The following is an 18362-nucleotide window of genomic DNA, read 5'->3' as shown; positions in this document are numbered from 1 at the left end:
TTAGTAGTGTACTTCTTCACACAGTCAAGTCATTTAAATATCTGGGCATAACAGTGAAAGCAATATGAAATGGAATGAGCTTGTGAGAACTGTGGTAGGGGAGGCAAATGGTCGACATTGGTTTATTGGGAGACTTTTAGGAAAGAGTGGTTCACCTGTAAAGGAGACCACATATAGATGCTGGTGCAACTCACTCTTGAGTATTGCACGAGTGTTTGGGATCCGTACCAGGTCGGATGGGAGGAAGATGTCAAAGCAATGCAGAAGTGGACTGCTAGATCTGTTACCAGTAGGTCCGAATCACATGTAAGTTTGCTTCAGGAACTCATACGGGAATCCCTGTAGGGAAGGCGATGTTATTCTTGAGAAACACTATTGAGAAAATTTAGAGAACCAGCATTTGAAGCTGACTACCAAATGATTCTACTGCTGCCAACATACATTGCACTTAAGAACCAAGAAAATAAGATACGAGAAATTAAGGCTCATACAGAGGCATATAGGCAGTAGTTTTTCCCTCTCTATTTGCTTGTGGAACAGGAAAGAAAAAGGCTAGTAATGGTACAGGGTTCCCTCCACCATGCACCATATGGTGGCTTGCAGAGTATCTATGTAGTTGTACATGTAGATACTTGGGTAAAAAAAAATACCTATTGTAGGGATGGCCACTTTTATAATTTCTATGCATGGCAGATTGTCCAAATTTTAACCATATGCTCTTAATAAAATGATCTCTGGAAACCTCAAAACTTGTTTTGGTATCATTATTCATTACCAAGAGCCAGAGGTTCAAAGTCACTGTACTTATGCAAAAACTGGTTTTTACCCAATTCTGCACCATGGGCCACAATTACTTAAATAAATAACCATAGCAGATGACTCAAATTGGGCCATCCTAGGGATACTAATGTTGCCAAACTATGCTTTTAATAGAATTTTTCCATCAATAACTTTATGATAGGCATTTCAAGCCTATAGAAATATGCCCAAAGTGGTACTGCAGTGACAAAAAAATTATTTAGATGGTTCTTAACATGCCTGGAAAGGCACTTAAAATGACTGCAAAAATTTCGTAAAACTAATGACTGCAAATTCAGTGAAATGTTTCTAATAACATTTTACTCTTTTAGTATGCAAATCATAAGCTGGGCATTTTTGACGAATTGTGATTGATGAGCAAAGTATGCAAAAAATGTAAAGCAAATGATTTTGTGTGAACATTTAATTTAAGAGTACTTATTTTTTGCTTATAAGTGTCAAAGTATACAAGAGTGACGAAGTACATAAATAAGCTGTCATAACTCTACCAACTTATTGAATTTGTTTTTTATAAGCAACACACCCTGCTGCAGCAGGGAAAAGAAGGGAACCAGCAGAAAATTGCTCCTGTTGGAGCACAAAAAAAGGTGAATACGTTCCTCTTGAAAAGAGTCTGACAGAAAAGTGAGGAACCAGCTGCCTCACTCTTTCCACCTTCCTTGCCTTGCCAAAAATTTTTGCATGCATATTTGCCAGTTTTTGTGCTGAAAGAGAGTAGCAGAGAGACAGTGATCGTGGAAGAGAGAGATAGACAGTACCAGAGGGAGGGAAAGAGAGAGGAGACATTGATGGTGGGAGAGAGGTAGTGGCAGTGAAAGAGAGTGGGGGGGGGGGGGGGGAGACAATAGTTGTGGGAGAGAGAGAGAGAGAGAGAGAGAGAGAGAGAGAGAGAGAGAGGAGTTATTGTTGATCAGTGAGAGACTATGGCAGTTTAAGAGAGAGAGAGATGGATAGAGATAGAAGCAGTGGGAGCAAAAGAGAGGGGAGATTGTGAAAATAAAAAATACAGATGAGTGGAGACCATACATAGGCTGGGGGGGGGGGGGGGGTTGGACCTTCCCACACTATTGAACTATAACACTTAGGTATAGGGGAGGATGAATTTTGCACCAGAATTTTAAATATGTGGGTGTGGGGGAAAGAATAAGTTTGACCCCCCCCCCCCCCCCCCCCAGAATTTTTAAGCTGCTGAAGTCTGGTGGAAACTGTAGTGTGGGGTGGAAAGACAAAAGGAAACTGTGTGTGTAACTGAGAGAAGAGACAGGGGTATTGGGATTTACTGTAAGCCAATGAGAGAAAAAGGAGACAGTGGGGTTCAATGAGAGACTGGGTAAAAGGATTTCGAATTTCCTGTTTTAAAATGGTGCAAATATTTTCAGATGCCACAATTTTTGGTAGGAAGGCAGAATGGAGATTGGGACAGCTGGTTCCTCATTTTCCTGGCATAGTCTTTTAAAGAGAAACATACTGACCTTTCTTGTGCTCCATCAGGATCATTTTTCTGCTGATATTATCATATGACTACATAGTTCACAGACAATGGCAGTAAAAGTTAGGGGTAAGAAGTGTTACAGGCACAGTCAAAACATTGATATGGAAGGGAGAGGAAGAAGTGCCTAAGCAAACACCAACTAAACTCACATTTAAATGAGAGGAATGCTGGCAGAGAGAGAGAGAGAGAGAGAGAGAGAGAGAGAGAGAGAGAGAGAGAGAGAGAGAAAGGGGAGAAAGGGAGCATTGTTGCTATATCTGTTTTTTGTGAGGTGCAAGCTGCTGCTTTATGTATTACAATAATAATTGTTTTATCTAGTAAGTTTGTTTAAATGATTATAGGCAGAAAATTTCCTTTCTTAGATATCAGCTCTCAACTCACCATCTGCCATGTGAAAATATGAAGCCAGATGGAAGCATATAGTGTAATAGACTTCTTTCCCTGTCTTCTCTGCATGATTTGAAGCAAACTGGATTGTGAAACTATTTTATCTGATGATTATAGGAATTGTTTCAAAGGCCATGTTTATGATCTTATTTCCTAAGTTAATTAAAGCAAGGCAGAAGTTAGAATTTGTTGGGATAAGTCTGAATAATTTTAATTTGATTTTCTTTCAGGTCTAAATCATGCCCACAGTGTCGAACAAAAACCACGGAAAAGAACATTCATAGGATATATTTTAATATTCCAAATGTTGACGAAAAATATGAAGATCCAAGTGTCCTGCACAATAAAATTGATGGTCTACATTTTCAGCTTCGTTTGAGAGATACAGATTTGAAAAATTCTGAAGAAAAAAATGTGAAATTGGTTAATCAGAATGTGATATTGAAGTAAGTTACTATGTGTATATTATTTCCTCCAGTTTGTTTTGCTATTTTTATCAAATGGAGGTCCGGGTAAACTTTACAAAGGGCTGTCCCCCTTTGCACTTGTTCATGGTATAAAGGTGATGATAGCATGTCTCCTTGGTAGGTTGTTTACAACCAAGCTTTTGTTGTTTACAGTAGTTTCTCCTGTTGATGCATATAAAGCACCCTTTTACTGCTCTGTGGAAATATTATGAATGGTTTCTTCTCAAAGACAGAATCTACAGTGTAGTGATAGATTGATGTGTGTTGCAGCTTGAAATCTAGGTTAAGTTGAGAGTTGGTGAAACTTAAATTTTAGGTTGTGGTGGCAGACTGATATGTAACAGAGATGGAGTTCAATGTTTGTTTGGAAGCTGATAGTTCCATTTACCAATGAACAATCATCTCCTCCCCCCCCCTCCCCCCCGCAACACACACACACACACACACACACACACACACACACACACACACACACACACACACACACACACACAGATTGTGTGTATGAGATCTGTAGGGGACTCAGTGAAGGTAGTCTCCCAAATTCAGACATGTTAAAAACACCTTATATTATAATTTTTTAGGAAATTTAGATATTTTTGAAAGTGGATGAGTAGTACCTGGATAGCTGTTTTAGCCGTGGGTTTTTTAAATCTAAATAATTAGGTGCTTGTGACTGTAAAGTAACACTGTACTGAAATTTATCTTATTTATTGGTATCAGAACTTGCCTACAGTATTATTTAAATAGAAAGCGAGATCTTAATATGTTAGCTACTGATTCATCTATAAATCAATACCATAAAATAAATTTTAATTTGTGAAAATAGATTCTACTTCACTTGAGTCCCATCCGTGACAATTTCTTGCCCCACCTGTGATAATCTTTGATTGCAAATTTTACAAGTAAATATTAATAATGTTATATTTATTGGTGTTTCTTCATGTAGAGAATTGTGTTAACAATGTGGATTCAGTGTTCTCAAAAGAAAATAACTGCATAATCCTCAGAATTCTTATGAAAAGTTGGTGGGCATTCAGTGCTGTGTCAGTTGCTGTCCCACCCGTGACAAGGTTATAAAGATGATTAACAGTTCACTTTGTAAACTTCTGATATTCAGATTTAAAGGGAAGGTAAAAACAACCATTCATATGATCATCAGTCAAGTTTTAATATATTTATAGTTAAATGTTTTTGTTTTATTAGCTTTTGATTGTCAAAAAACATATTGCAACTGTCCTACTTGTGACTGTGGAATCCCCCATTATTAACGTACACTTCATGAGTAGAACGTGGACAGTCCCTCATTAAGTTTTAGCAGAGGGTCAAAAATTGAATACAGTATTCAGCAAGGGTTTGTTTTTTGCCCTTCACTTTTAATGTGATATAAAGAAGAGGAAATTTCATACTTTGCAAACAAGTAGCAAGTAGCACATGACTGCTTTTTAACCTTTTAAGCTCTTGTTGGTAGGAAAAAATGTAAACAGAAAGATACACATACATATCTGTTGTCAATGTAGGCCATGTGTTTCAAAGTGGGGACTGAGGACAGTGGGGAAGTAGTTGATGTTAGGTAATGAAAATAAGAAGCAATTATATAAGTGTGTGAAGAGTGAAAAGTAATTAGCAAAATACCATCACTGTAATAGATTACAATCCTATTAGATTGCACCTATTCCACAAAAAATTAAATTAAAACTCCTCTTATCACCTTCATACTGAAGTACAGCTTTTTTACATAGTGGTAACCAGCCCAAATGTAAATAAGGTGTAGGTCTTGGCAGGTATTTGCTAAAAAGCAATAGCCTCAGTGCCTAGTTCACAAAAGAAGTATTGCATATCACACCATTCCATTGTGTCCCATCCTGCACTGCTTATGATCAGTAACGAAAAAGTTTTCACTTCATAATAGGCATAGTCTGTATCAATTCAGGCAGGCTAGGAAAAAGAGATTAGATTAGATTCAGTTTTCGTTCCATAGACCGAGAAAATGAGATGATTCTCGTGGGTGTGGAACATGTCAGAAAATGTAACATAAACATAAAACATTTGAATATAATACATACTACCATGATCATTTGTTAGGAGATTGTCGAAATAGGTGAACACAATGCGGTAAACTGGAAAAGCTAATATTTACAGAGTTAACACACTGTCTGAATGAAACACTGTTATGCACTATTAGTAAATTTATCATACACAAAATACCTAATCTTGACTGTTGTGACCAAGTGCTGTCAAAACAGAAATCTAACAGATATTTTTACTTAAGCTGACTTAACAGTCTCTGTTAAGATATTCATCTATGGAGTAGAAGGAGTTGCCTGTCAAAAAGTCTTTCAAATTCTGTTTAAACCATGCTTTATCTGAAACCAAGTTTTTAATGGTTGCTGGCAATTTATTGAAAATGTATGTTCCTAAATATTGGACCTCTCTTTGGACGAAGGTAAGTGATTTTAAGTCTATATGTAGATTGTTCTTATTCCTAGTGTTGATACTATGCATTTAGCTCTTCGTTGGAAATAGAGATGTATTACATGTAAAAAATTTCATTAAGGAATAAATATACTGAGAAGCAGTGGTTAGAATACAAAGTTCTTTCAACAGGTTTCTATGTGATGTTCTTGAATTTACACCACAAATGATTCTCATCATATGATTTTGCACCCTAAAAACATTTGCTTGGTTTGATGAGTTGCCCCAGAATATGATCCCAATGGCATAATAGAATGAAAATGTGCAAGGGTTTTTATTATTATTATTATTATTATTATTATTATTTATATCTCCTACATCTGACATCATTCTCACGGCAAATACAGACTTGTTTAGGTGCTTAAGCAATTCTGTGGTATGCCCTTCCCAGCTGAATTTATTATCGAGTTGTAATCTCAGAAATTTAACACTGTCAACCTCTTAGATCTGCATGTCTTCTGGGTCTTCTCAAAGTTTAATGACAGTGAATTACCTTTAAACCACTTTTAATGTCGGTGAAAATTTGATTAGCAGCTTTTTTTAAGTGTGTACTTGACTTGCTATTTATTGCAATGTTTATATCATCTGCAAACAAAACAAACTTAGCATCTGGCAGTGTAAGAGATGAGAGATCATTAATGTACACAAGAAAAAGCAATGGATCCAAGACCTTGAGGCACATCACATGTAATTAGTTCCCAGTCAGATGAAGACAGATTGCCTATTGCACAGGTATTTCGCAATGACACCCTTTGTTTCCTATTAGACAGATAAGACTCAAACCCTTTCGCAGCATTGCCGGTGACACCATAATATTCTAATTTACTTAAGAGAATGCTGTTATTCACACAGTCAAAGGCTTTTGACAGATCACAGAAAATGCCAGTAGCCTGTAAATTATTATCTAATGAATTAAGTACATTCTCACTGTAAGTGTAAATAGCTTTTTCTATGTCAAAACCCTTAAAAGATCCAAACTGTGTCTTGGACAATATATTATTTGCAGTCAAATGCTTAAGGAGATGCTTGAACACAACCTTTTCAAATACTTTTGAGAAAGCCGGCAAAAGCGAAATTGGCCTTGTAAAGAGGCTTATCTTCAGCATATCTTAGACAATCTGGAAATGTTATGCTGATAAAAGATTGATTGTCCAAATAACTTAAGACAGAACTCAACTCAAATGAGCATTCTTTGAATAACTTCGTTGATATGTTATCATACACACTGGAATACTTAGATTTTTAAGGATTTTATGGTGAATGAATGCTACTTATCTGGGAGACGTGAGTGTCATTTCCATTTTACTGAATTTATTTTTAAAGACTGGTCTCAGATACTCCATTGCACTATTTACTGAACCTGATAACCTCAAGCTGTCAGTAACAGAAATGAAGTACTTGTTTAAGAGGTTTGCAACGCCACATTTACTTCCAGAATGAGATTTTCACTCTGCAGTGGAGTGTGCACTGATATCAAACTTGCTGGCAGATTAAAACTGTGTGCCGGACCGAGACTCTAACTCGGGACCTTTGCCTTTCGCGGGCAAGAGAGCACTTGCCCGCGAAAGGCAAAGGTCCTGAGTTCAAGTCTCAGTCCGGCACACAGTTTTAATCTGCCAGGAAGTTTGACTACATGTACTTGTTACCAAAGTCTCATTTATTTTTAGAGCTATTTGTTCCTCTTCCTTTTTGGCCCCACCTGTCTCTGTCTTCATTATATCCCATACAGTTTTTATTTTGTTGCCTGACGTAATTATCTCTTTCTCATAATAAAGCTGCTTCGATTTCTGGATGACTTGCTTCAATGTTTAACTGTATTCTTTGTAATACATTGCAATTCTAAGATCGGGGATGTTCCTAGATAGTAGGTTCAGTCTCCTTTTTGTCCCACTTGATATCTGTATTCCTTGTGTAATCCACAGTTTATTTTTTGACTTTTGTGTGATTTGAGTTACCTTTAGGAGAAAAGATTTTTCAAAAGTGGAGGTAACTTTATTAATGAATGCTTTGTATTTTCCGTTTGAGTCAGAAGTATTGTAAACATCTATCCAGTTCATGTCTTTGAGCAATTTCCTGAATTTCTCAATTTTTGACTTATTTCTACCCTTCTGTTCTCAGATTTGATAGATTTTTTTTATCCTGACAAGTTTCAACATTTAACACAAGATGCTGCATTTCATGGTCAGATAGCCCATTTACTGTTGGTTTTATTATATCACTTTTTTTCCCTAGATTTGTCTACAAAGATATTATCAATAGCAGTCTCAGAGCATTTACATATCCTAATAGCAGAGTTTCGGTAGGAACTAAATTGAATGATAGTGTTACTGAGTGCAATAATAGTTCACTGACAGAGCTTTTCAATAAATCCACATTAAAATCACCAGCAACCACTTGCCTTCATGGTCTTGGATGTTATTGAATTTAGCATATGTTAAAATGAAGGACTAAGTAAGGAACATGTATTTTTTTGTTTTCTCCAAAAAAAAAATTCTGCTCCGAGATACAGCGCTCCAAAGATGACACTGTGCATACCATTTTGATGATGTGAATTTTGGAATAAAATTTTAAAATGCTGTATCTCTGGAACAGTTTTAGATATTTTGTTGGTTTTTTTATTTGAATGATAATTGCTTTGTGATTACAAAGAAATCCTCCATTTGGACTTATCTGTCAGAGTTTTTTTACTTTTTTATAATTTATGGATTTTTTTTTTTCCCAAAAATGCCAATCCATAAATCCTGATTTTTTTTTTTTCTGTTGATTAGTACCATATAGTTCTACATTCACTGGAAAGGAGAGCTTCCACTTTTAGGTTGAACAGGTTTTATAAACAATTTAAATTTTTGCCATACATAAAACCTGTTTTATTACCACATTATAACATAACAGGCTCACAAAAATCAAAATATTGCCTTATTTAACATATTTGTAGTTTTGAAAGATGAATAAGAGACTCATTTTTCAAGTATTTTAATTGATTCCAAAATGTATGTGAAAGGTCAAAATACTTAAGGGTTTCAATTTATACAACTTATGTGCACTTTGTTTTGTACTGAAATTATCCAGTCAATGAAGTAAAAATGTGACTAAAAATGTGTTCCACTGCTTCAGTATCTTGCTTTGTTATAGAATGATGCCTTCTTGTTGAACCAATAGGAACTGGAGCATTTACAATCTTCAAAACATTGTTAACGGGAAGTGACCACTGATGGCGTTGTTGCTGTCCTTCAGCTGGAAACCTATATCCAGCAGCTGGGCCATATAGTAGCATAACGTTCATTACAGTTTCGTTTAACTCATAACTGGTGTCTATAATCTCTGCAATCCACCAGTCACAGTCATACACACACGCCACAAACATCCCCCTTCCCAGGTTGTGAATCTGAATATTATCCTGCTGTTTCTGAGGTGTTACCCAAATGAACGAAATTTCTTCTTTCTTGCTCTTTAAAGTGTGTGCAATATGAGTTTGCCCCGAGTCAAAAAATGTCTTCTGAATTCCTTCCACAGGAGTAGTTTGTTTGGACCTTTTTTTTTTTTTCCTGCTCACGGAATTCTTGGATTTCCTCTTTGGGTCAAAGACGAAGGGCTGTGGATGTGTAAGATTTCACAGCTCTCGTAAAATCCTCAGCATTCTGAATCACAGCTGTATTTGGTCTAGAAAGATTATGCTTTGTAGCACGGGGCTTCAGCAGGCCTCCTACACCATCACAAGGCCCCTTCCCGTGACCAATAGCACTGTATACCCAGTCAGTTGGAACAAGCGACTTACTCAATTCAAACAGCCAGCAACAATTTTTAAAATGACTAGGAGTCCCATCAGAAATTATGATCATCTTCTCTGCCCCTGTTTGCAGTTCAAGAATTTGGCACATTGCTAGCAAAGCATGTGCCGAGTCATGTCCTGTGTCATCACTTATAACTGCAACACGTTCGGTCTTGTTTTGAAAATATGTCACTCCTGTAAAATCTGAACCCTGGTCATTACTCCAATGATATCCTTGCACTTCTTGTGGGAGAATTACAGACCAGTTCTCAGCAAAATCACAGTGAAGCCCTAAACATAGTTCTTCAGCCTGTACACATCCTTTCACTTGTGCAATGTGTTGTTGTTTAATTTCTTCAGAGGCTGGTGTGTTATTGCTTTCACCGACCATTTACCAAGTTCACCAATGAAATTGTAAATGGCAACAGTTTTCTTAATTAGTTTATTTTGCTCCCATGTCGCATATGTAATTTCTGCAGAGTTATGTCTACGTCTTCCAGGCCAAGTGCTTGTAAAGACAGTTCTCCCTTTCCAGGGCAGTCACTATATTCTTTAAACAAACAAGTCTATCGCTTTATGTCACAGACTACTAATGACTCAACAGGCCTAACCAAGGTGTCATACGTCATGTGCTCCAGTAAGCTCTTCAAAGTTACTACATGAAAGTTCAAAGTTCACACAGTACACACATAAACAGACATCTCTGGGTGGTCGTAGTGCATAAAATTTTGATATTCCAATATGTGAAGTTGTATAGTTGCTCTTATAAATTGCAAAAGTTTCTTTAATACTGCTAGTCGTCTACCTCTTCACTTTCATATCTCTTTGACCTTCAACTGTTACAGTTATAGTATCATTTTTGTTGACACTCTGGGGGGAACAGTTCCATTTATCTTGCAGATAAAATGTCTGCACTATTTGAACTTGGGCTGCTTCTACAGGATGACCATAATAGAGATGTGATCTTCCAAAGACTCCTTTTACAGACCTCACATTTCTTGATTTGTCTACCATGTACTTTGATACTGGCGGAATGTGGTTCAAAATTGTTTTCTTTGGAAATGTCTCTGGAATAATAGTTAAAACTTGCACCTTTCCACTGTAGGATGCACAATATTCAACAGCTGAATTGATATTTGTGAAAAATTCATGGCAAGAGATGCAAGAGTGCTTTGGTTCATTTTCTTCTCAATATGGAATGTCTACTTTGAAGAGTGTGGTCAGTTTTGCTGTAGTGTATTTATCCATAGCTTTAGTAATTTCTCTGCACTTTCTTGATACATAGAGCTTATGACTCAACTTCACTGACGACGGATTTTTAACAGGACCAGCACCTACCTCTGTAGTTGACTGATTCAGGGTATTTAATTCTTCTATTGATGCAAAATCTGCATCAACTCCACCATGGGAGGCTTCACCTTGTCCAGATACTATCATTTTTGTTGTTCTCTCAAAACACTTAGAAGACCTTCAAATGAGAACACGTATTCCCTACCTGAACAAAGTCTGTTGTTTTGTTCGTCTTATACAGTGTGTCCCATTTATCTTGACCACCTTAAAAACTGTTTGTCCAGATGAAAATTACAAAATGTTTCAAGCAGATGTTCTTAAGCCATCGGGGACATCAATCAGCACGATTGCCTTAGTTGCAGCTTTGTTTTTTACAAAGATGTGGACAGCGGTATGACTTTTTTAAATGATAACCTGTAGTTTTTATTTGGTAATTCATTTCATCTCCTAAGTACCTATTCAAAAATGTATCACAGTGTACCATTCACTGAAACAGAACCTTATTAATTACACAATACTACATTGACGTTGCTCCCAGCGCTTTGTTCAGGTACTCGGGCTAATGGAACACATCCACTAGCTGACATTGACACAGGACAAATGTAAACATAAGTAGAATGCACACCCATCATTCCGTCAACCATCGTCAGTTGCAGAGTTGTGTGAGTAGAACGTACACCAACGAAAAGAATGTAGAAATGCTACTCATCTATGGGGAATGTAAGTTAGCATAACAGTAATTGCAACACTGTTTTCTTATGTATGGGTACATTTAGTACAGTCGTTTATTCCTTTTAAATACTGTTGTGCAGAGTAGGCATACAGTAATAGCTGTCCTTCCTACAAACTGCATCGACATAACATTTCTTTTATTATTGTTGTTGTTGTTGTTGAAGGTAGGCAAAATGCTACACAGGCAGCGGAACTGTACGGAGGGTGATATCCTGACAAGAACCCACCTTCCCGTCGTATGTTTTCTCGTCTTGTTGCGATGCTTCAGGAAATGGGATGTTTCAACCCACGACAACGCAATCGTTGTAGCACTTGCACAGACAAAGCTGCCGAAGTTACTGTTCTCACTTCTGTTGCTATGAATCCACTTGTGAGCACATAACAGCTTGAACACGAGATTGGCATTCCTAAAACCAATCTACATCATATTCTTATACATCACCGGTGTCATCCTTACCATGTACACCTACATCAAGAATTGCATGGGAATGATTTCCAGAATCGTGTACAGTTCTGTCAGTGTGCACAGCAAATCCTCGCCAACCCGAACTTCTTCTCCAATGTTCTATTTACCGATGGATGTTCGTTCCTTCTTGAACAAAGGACAGGTAAATACAAGGAACTTGAATTATTGGTTCAACGACAACTCACGATGAATTGGACAGGTGGAACATCATTGTCAATGGAGAGGTAATGTCTGGTGTGGGATGCTGGGTACTACAATTATTGGCCCTTATTTCATCAATGGTAGTCGAAACGATACAGCGTATGCCAGCTTCCTCAGACAAATTCTACCACCTCTTCTGGATGAAGTGCCGCTAAAAACCAGAATGCTTATGTGGTATAAACACGAGGTATGTCCAACACGTACTGTTCTGAACCAAAGGTATCCTACCAGATGGGTTGGTCAAGGAGGAACAGTTACTTGGTCTGGTAGGTCTCCTGATTTAAATCCTCTGGACTTTTTTATTTGGGGATGCATTAAAGACATTGTCTATTGCAGTATTTCAACAACTCTAGAGAACATACAGGAACTTATCGTGCTTGCTTGTAATTCTCTTCAGCAGGCAGCACTGGAAGCAGTAAATAATTCTTTCATTCAACGAGTGCACCAGTGTATTGGTGTCCAGGGTCTACTCCTGGGCAACGGTAAAGGAGAGTCAAAGTCTGCATTATGTTTTATTTGGTTTCCATTTGTTTTGTGACATCTCCAGAAAGTGGAAGAGTTTTTGGTCCTGGGCTCAAAGTCAGTGGTGTGTTATGTAATTAATAACATTGTGTTTCATTGAACGGTACACTGTGATACATTTTTGAATAGGTCTTTAGGAGAGGAAATGAATTACCGAATAAAAATACAGTGTGCCATTTAAAAAAGTCAATCATGCTGATTGATGTCCCCCTGACAGCAAAAGAACGTTTGTTCAAACATTTTATAATTCGCATCTGGATAAACAGTTATTTTGGTGGTCAAGGTAAGTGGGACACCCTGTATATCACTCTTTTATGGATATGCAAATAGTCAGCACACTTCACTCTCCTGTGATCCCAGTCAGAAGACATTTCAAACAGTCCTTTTCACAAAATACACTGCAACTGTGTCAACTGGTAAATTCCTCACGAAAACGCAGAACTCACTGGATGGTCTCAGATTTCTTAGAAGCCTCTTCAGTAAACAAATTAGCACTGAACATCTACAATACAGAAACCTGCAGTGAACAACTATGACAAAGAAACTGACAAGAAACTACAACAAAGTGTGAGAAATATCTGCAACAATGAAAGTGAAAAGAAGTAACTGCCACAAAGAAAGTGATAAGAAATAACTGCAACAAAGACAATAGAAATAAACATTGTAACAAAGAAATTAATAAGAAACAACTTCAGTGAAGACATATATTACCCTTGAGAGGCAAAAAAAAAAAAAAAAAAAAAAAGATTTTTTTAAAAATAAAACCTGTCCAACTTAAAACTGGAAGCTCTACTCTACAGAGAATGTAGTACTACATGGTACTAATCAACAGGAAAAATCTAACTTTTCTGGACTGGCATTTTTGGAAAAAAAATTCTCTAAATTATAAAAAAAATTCAAAAGGCAACAGTAAAAGAACTTTGACAGATATGTCCAAACGGAGGATACCATTGTAATCATAAAGCAATTATTTAAAAAAAAAAAAAAAACAGAATATCTAGAACAGTTAGGGATAGAGCATTATAAAAATTTTTCCCAAAATTCGCATCTTCAAAATGGTGTTCGCAGTGTCGTCTTTGGAGGCCTGTATCTCAGGGCAGGATTTTTTTTGGAGGAAACAAAAAATACATTTTTCTTACTTACTCCTGAATTTTAACATATATGCCACATTCAATAACATCCGAGACTATGAAGGTAACCCCCTTGCCCAAAGTGATACAGATTATGCCAATACTTTTGGACTAAAGGAGACCCCTCACTGAATAGGCGTGCACTAAAGAGTTAGAGTAAAACAAACCACACACACACACACACACACACACACACACACACACACACACACACACTCTCTCTCTCTCTCTCTCTCTCTCTCTCTCTCTCTCTCTCTCTCTCTCTCTCTGTCATCTGCCCCTCCCTCAAAAAGAGCGAAGTAAATTTTTCAGTTAACTGATCATTAACTGCACTAAATTTGCTATTGTTATCTGTCTTCATTTCCTCTAGTTTTGTCAAAATTAACTGCAAAATATCATTTTTACTGTTTCTTTGCTGACTACGATTTCACTCAGCTCAAATATGACCTGATTGGATCCTACAGCTATCGCTTCTACTTTGCTCCTACCCTTGTCTCTGTTCATTTTGTTAACAAGCATACGAGTCTACAAACAAATTAACTTCACAAATAGTTTGTCCCTAGTTGTCATTGTAGTAAAGTCATCCTTCATTAGATCCGGTCCGTCATTGTTGGTAGTACATCGTCACCATTGATATGACTTGCTTTGTTGGGCAACCCTCAGTCTTTTTTTCTTTGTGTGATCGGAAATCCATTCATAGATAAACTGCAAGACAAAAATCACTCTCCCTTCTTCTGCAACAGACAAAACTTCATTATTAGTCAATTGATCCCCGACGAAACCACCACTTTCAATCTCGCCCTCCCTCAAAATTGTTATTGTTGTCACTAAAAAATACGAGAGGAGTAAGATTTACAATAAACTTTTTACTTATCTTCCTTCCTCATTATTGGCTCCAGTTCTTCATGTCTTGGGGCTGATACTTGCAGCTGCATTTTTCATATTTTAGGATCTCACAGTTCCAGTTAACATAATTAACTTTGAAGTAAACCTGCACAATTTTTTTTTATTTTGACAATAATTTATTCTTTCACATTTTTCTATGTAACACTCTTTTGAATTTTACACATTAACAAAGCCGAAATTACATTGTTTTTCCCAAATATAAAAACACCTCTGGTCACTTCAGAGGCATGCCCACTATTACTTCACTCTGTGGCAATAACAATATTCCAAAGGGTTTACAAATTTTCTTGACAAATTAATTTCTATTAATTTATATTATTATTTTATAAATGAATCCAGAAATAAACATAATAAATGGTATCAGATTGTATAATTAACATTAGAAATTTTTAGTGTGCCAAATACTTCGTAACTTTAAATGTTTCTTTAAAAGAAAAAAAAAGAATCAACTGTACATCCAGAGATGGTACATATCGATTGTAGCAAAGAAAATAAAGTAATTTCTTTTTACAGATTTTAGCTTGTAATATAACACATTGTGTACAAAGTCATATGAAATTTTTTAGAAAAACAGCTGAGATAGTATTCACCTATTCAGAATCCAAAATTATTTCTGGTGTTGGCTACTTCTGTTGAGAAAAAGTAATGCTAGATGAGGGTGCCCCTTTGCCCCTATGTAGTGTTGGGTTGATGAACAGTGCTGGTTCTGCATTTTTGCAGGTGGAGTAGGTTGTGCTGCGGGTTATGTTGAGCGTGGTGGGTGGAGGGAGGGGGGGGGGGAGACAGAGGCAGGGAGAGGGATTGGGGGTGGATGGCTAGTTGTTTGAAGACAGGCAACTGGTTTGCTGGCTAAGAATGCAGAAGGGAGGGTGGCAGATATATGGGCTAGGCATGTGATGCATGTTTGTCAGAGCCAGTGGGGAGTGGCACGTGTTGAAGTGATTTAGGGACTTGAATGGGGGGAAGGTGACAGGGTGGGGGATGAGGAAACTGTTGGGTGGAGGGTGTGGGGGAATTTGGTTACCAAAGATTGGGGCCAAGACGATTATGGGAATCGATGATGTGTTTCAAGGATAACTCATCTGCCTAGCTCAGAGAAACTGATTGTGGAGGGAAGGATCCAGATGGCCTGGGATGTGAAGCAGCCGTTGTAATAGAGCATGTTGTGTTCATCTGCATTTTGTACCACTGGGTGGTCAACTTTGTTCTTGCAACGGTTTGTCAATAGTCACTCATCCTGGTGGACACTTGGTTGGTATTCATACTGACATAAAAAGCTGTTTGCAGCAGAGTTGGTATATGACATGGCTGCTTTCACAGTTGGCCTGGCCTCTGATCGGGCAGGATAAGACTGTGGCACAACTGGCATAGAAAGTTCTGGGTGGGTGGATTGGGCAGGGCTTTGAGTATACATAACCATGCATGGAAATGAGACACTTTCTGTCCTAGATCCTTCCCACCCCTCCTCAAGTGTCACTCCTATTCCCAACTCCATGCCACGGAGGTCATATCCCTGTGGAAAATCCAGGTGCAAGCTCTGCCCGATTCACCCACCCAGGACTTCCTACTCCAATCCTGTCACTTGCTTGTCCTAACCTATCAGAGGCCGGGCCAGCTGGAAGGCAGTCATGTCATATGCCAACTCTGCTGCAAACAGTGCACAGCTTTTTATGTTGTTTGTGACTACCAACCAGCAGAATGAATGGCCACCGCCAAACTGTTGCCAAGAACAAAGTTGACTGCCCGGTGGCACAACATGCTGCTGAACACAAGCAGCTCGATTTCAATGTCTGCTTTAAGACCTGGCCCATCTGTGTCCTTTCCTCCACCACCAGCTTCTCTGAACTACACAGATGGTACCTATCCCAGCAACATATCCTCCATTCCCATAATCTCCTGGCCTCAGCCTGCGGTATCCCCACTGTCCGCTTGCTCTTCACCCAACAGTTTCCCCTTCTTCCATCCTGTCACACTCTTCCCTATTCAACTCTTCAGGTCACTTTCAGACTGGGGTGCTCCCCACTGGCTCCAACAACCATACATCACTTGCCTAGCCCGTGTACTTGCCACCTCTCCTTCCCGTGTTCATAGCCAGCTGCCCCCTCCAAGCCACTAGCCACGTACCCCAATCCCCCTCTCTACTTTCTGCCTCTCTCTCCCTTCAGCCACCCCACTCAACACAACCCACACCGCAATCTGTTCCACCTGCCAAAATGAAGCACTTCCATCCACCTAGTTTGAATATTCTGCTCCACTTAATCTCACTTCTGCTACCATCATCATTCTCTGTGTCCTATAATCCTGTGGATCCCTTGGGATTAAGGATGATCCCATACACCTCTTCACCACTATTTACATCAGTTTCTGATTGGCATCTCTGTCTGCTTCTAAAGTAGACCAGTCTTCTCATCTTACCAACTATGCTACTCTTCATACAAACAGCGCCCGAACTCTTACGGGAATCAGCAACGCGCCGCAAGTAATGGGTATAATGGGCTGGGGCACTACGAATGTAGTGCGGGACAATACGAATGTAGTGCGGGACAATACGTTGAGAATGTGGGTTTCGCGGGAGGCATGCCAGAGATAAATCCCTGCAGTCGCGCTATCCTGTGTGTCCTTGGTGGCTCAGATGGATAGAGCGTCTGCCATGTAAGCAGGAGATCCCCGGTTCGAGTCCCGGTCGGGGCACATATTTTCATCTGTCCCCGTTGACGTATGTCAACACCTGTAAGCAGCTAATGGTGTTCATTTCATTGTAATTACGGAATCCAAACTGATCTTCCCCGAGGTCGGCTTCTACCAGTTTTTCCATTCATCAGTAAAGAATTCGTGTTAGTATTTTGCAGCCGTGGCTTATTAAACTGATAGTTCAGTAATTTTCACATCTGTCAACACTTGATTTCTTTGGGATTGGAATTATTATATTCTTATTGACGTCTGAGGGTATTTTGCCTGTCTCATACATCTTGCTCACTAGATGGTAGAAGTTTCGTTAGGCCTAGCTCTCCCAAGGCTGTCAGTAGTTCTTCCACTTTTCTGCTTTCCCTTCTTTGCTTAGAACTGGGTTTCCATCTGAGCTCTTGATATTCATACAAGTGGTCCTCTTTTCTCCAAAGGTCTCTTTAATTTTCCTGTAGGCAGTATCTATCTTACCCCTAGTGATATGCTCCTCTACATCCTTAAATTTGTCCTCTAGCCGTCCCTGCTTAGCCATTTTGCACTTCCTGTCGATCTCATTTTTGAGATGTTTATATTCCTTTCTGCCAGCTTCATTTACTGCATTTTTATATTTTCTCCTTTCATCAATTAAATTCAATATCTCTTCTGTTACCCAAGGATTTCTACTGTACCTGGAAACATAATTGATGTTTTTTCTAAAATAACATTGTTCAGCAGTCTTATTCTTGTGCCTGTCTGTGACTCAACATCTCCATTATGGTGAGTAGCAATCTATTCTTTTCAAATATCGTCAATTTCTCTTATTATGTTTTTCTCCAGTGATTCTAAATTAATAGTGAGCAAATGTTTTTTTTTTATTTCTGACATTGTAATTTTGTTGAAGTTGATTTGCTACAAATAAATCAAATTTTGTGTAAACAAAGAAAATCAGTCATATATAGTGAGGGAACACTTAGTATACTTAGGGTTTTTAGAAGTAGATTATATGATTTTCTTTACTTTGTGTAGTGCATATTTCTGATGG

General features: G+C 38.2%; 1 protein-coding gene across 1 annotated transcript in view; it reads left to right on the top strand.

The window, feature by feature from the left end:
• The window catches only part of LOC126251628 (E3 ubiquitin-protein ligase TRAIP), a 222167-nt gene that overhangs the window by 73753 nt on the left and 130052 nt on the right, over nt 1-18362 (top strand). The window contains exon 3 of the mRNA XM_049952172.1: nt 2929-3144. Within this exon, the coding sequence (XP_049808129.1) occupies nt 2929-3144 (216 nt within the window). The remainder of the gene's footprint in view (nt 1-2928; nt 3145-18362) is intronic.

The sequence above is a fragment of the Schistocerca nitens genome, chromosome 4 (genome assembly GCF_023898315.1).
Source record: "Schistocerca nitens isolate TAMUIC-IGC-003100 chromosome 4, iqSchNite1.1, whole genome shotgun sequence".
Classification (NCBI taxonomy): Eukaryota; Metazoa; Arthropoda; class Insecta; order Orthoptera; family Acrididae; genus Schistocerca; species Schistocerca nitens.
This window is presented reverse-complemented; position numbering and strand designations above follow the sequence as displayed.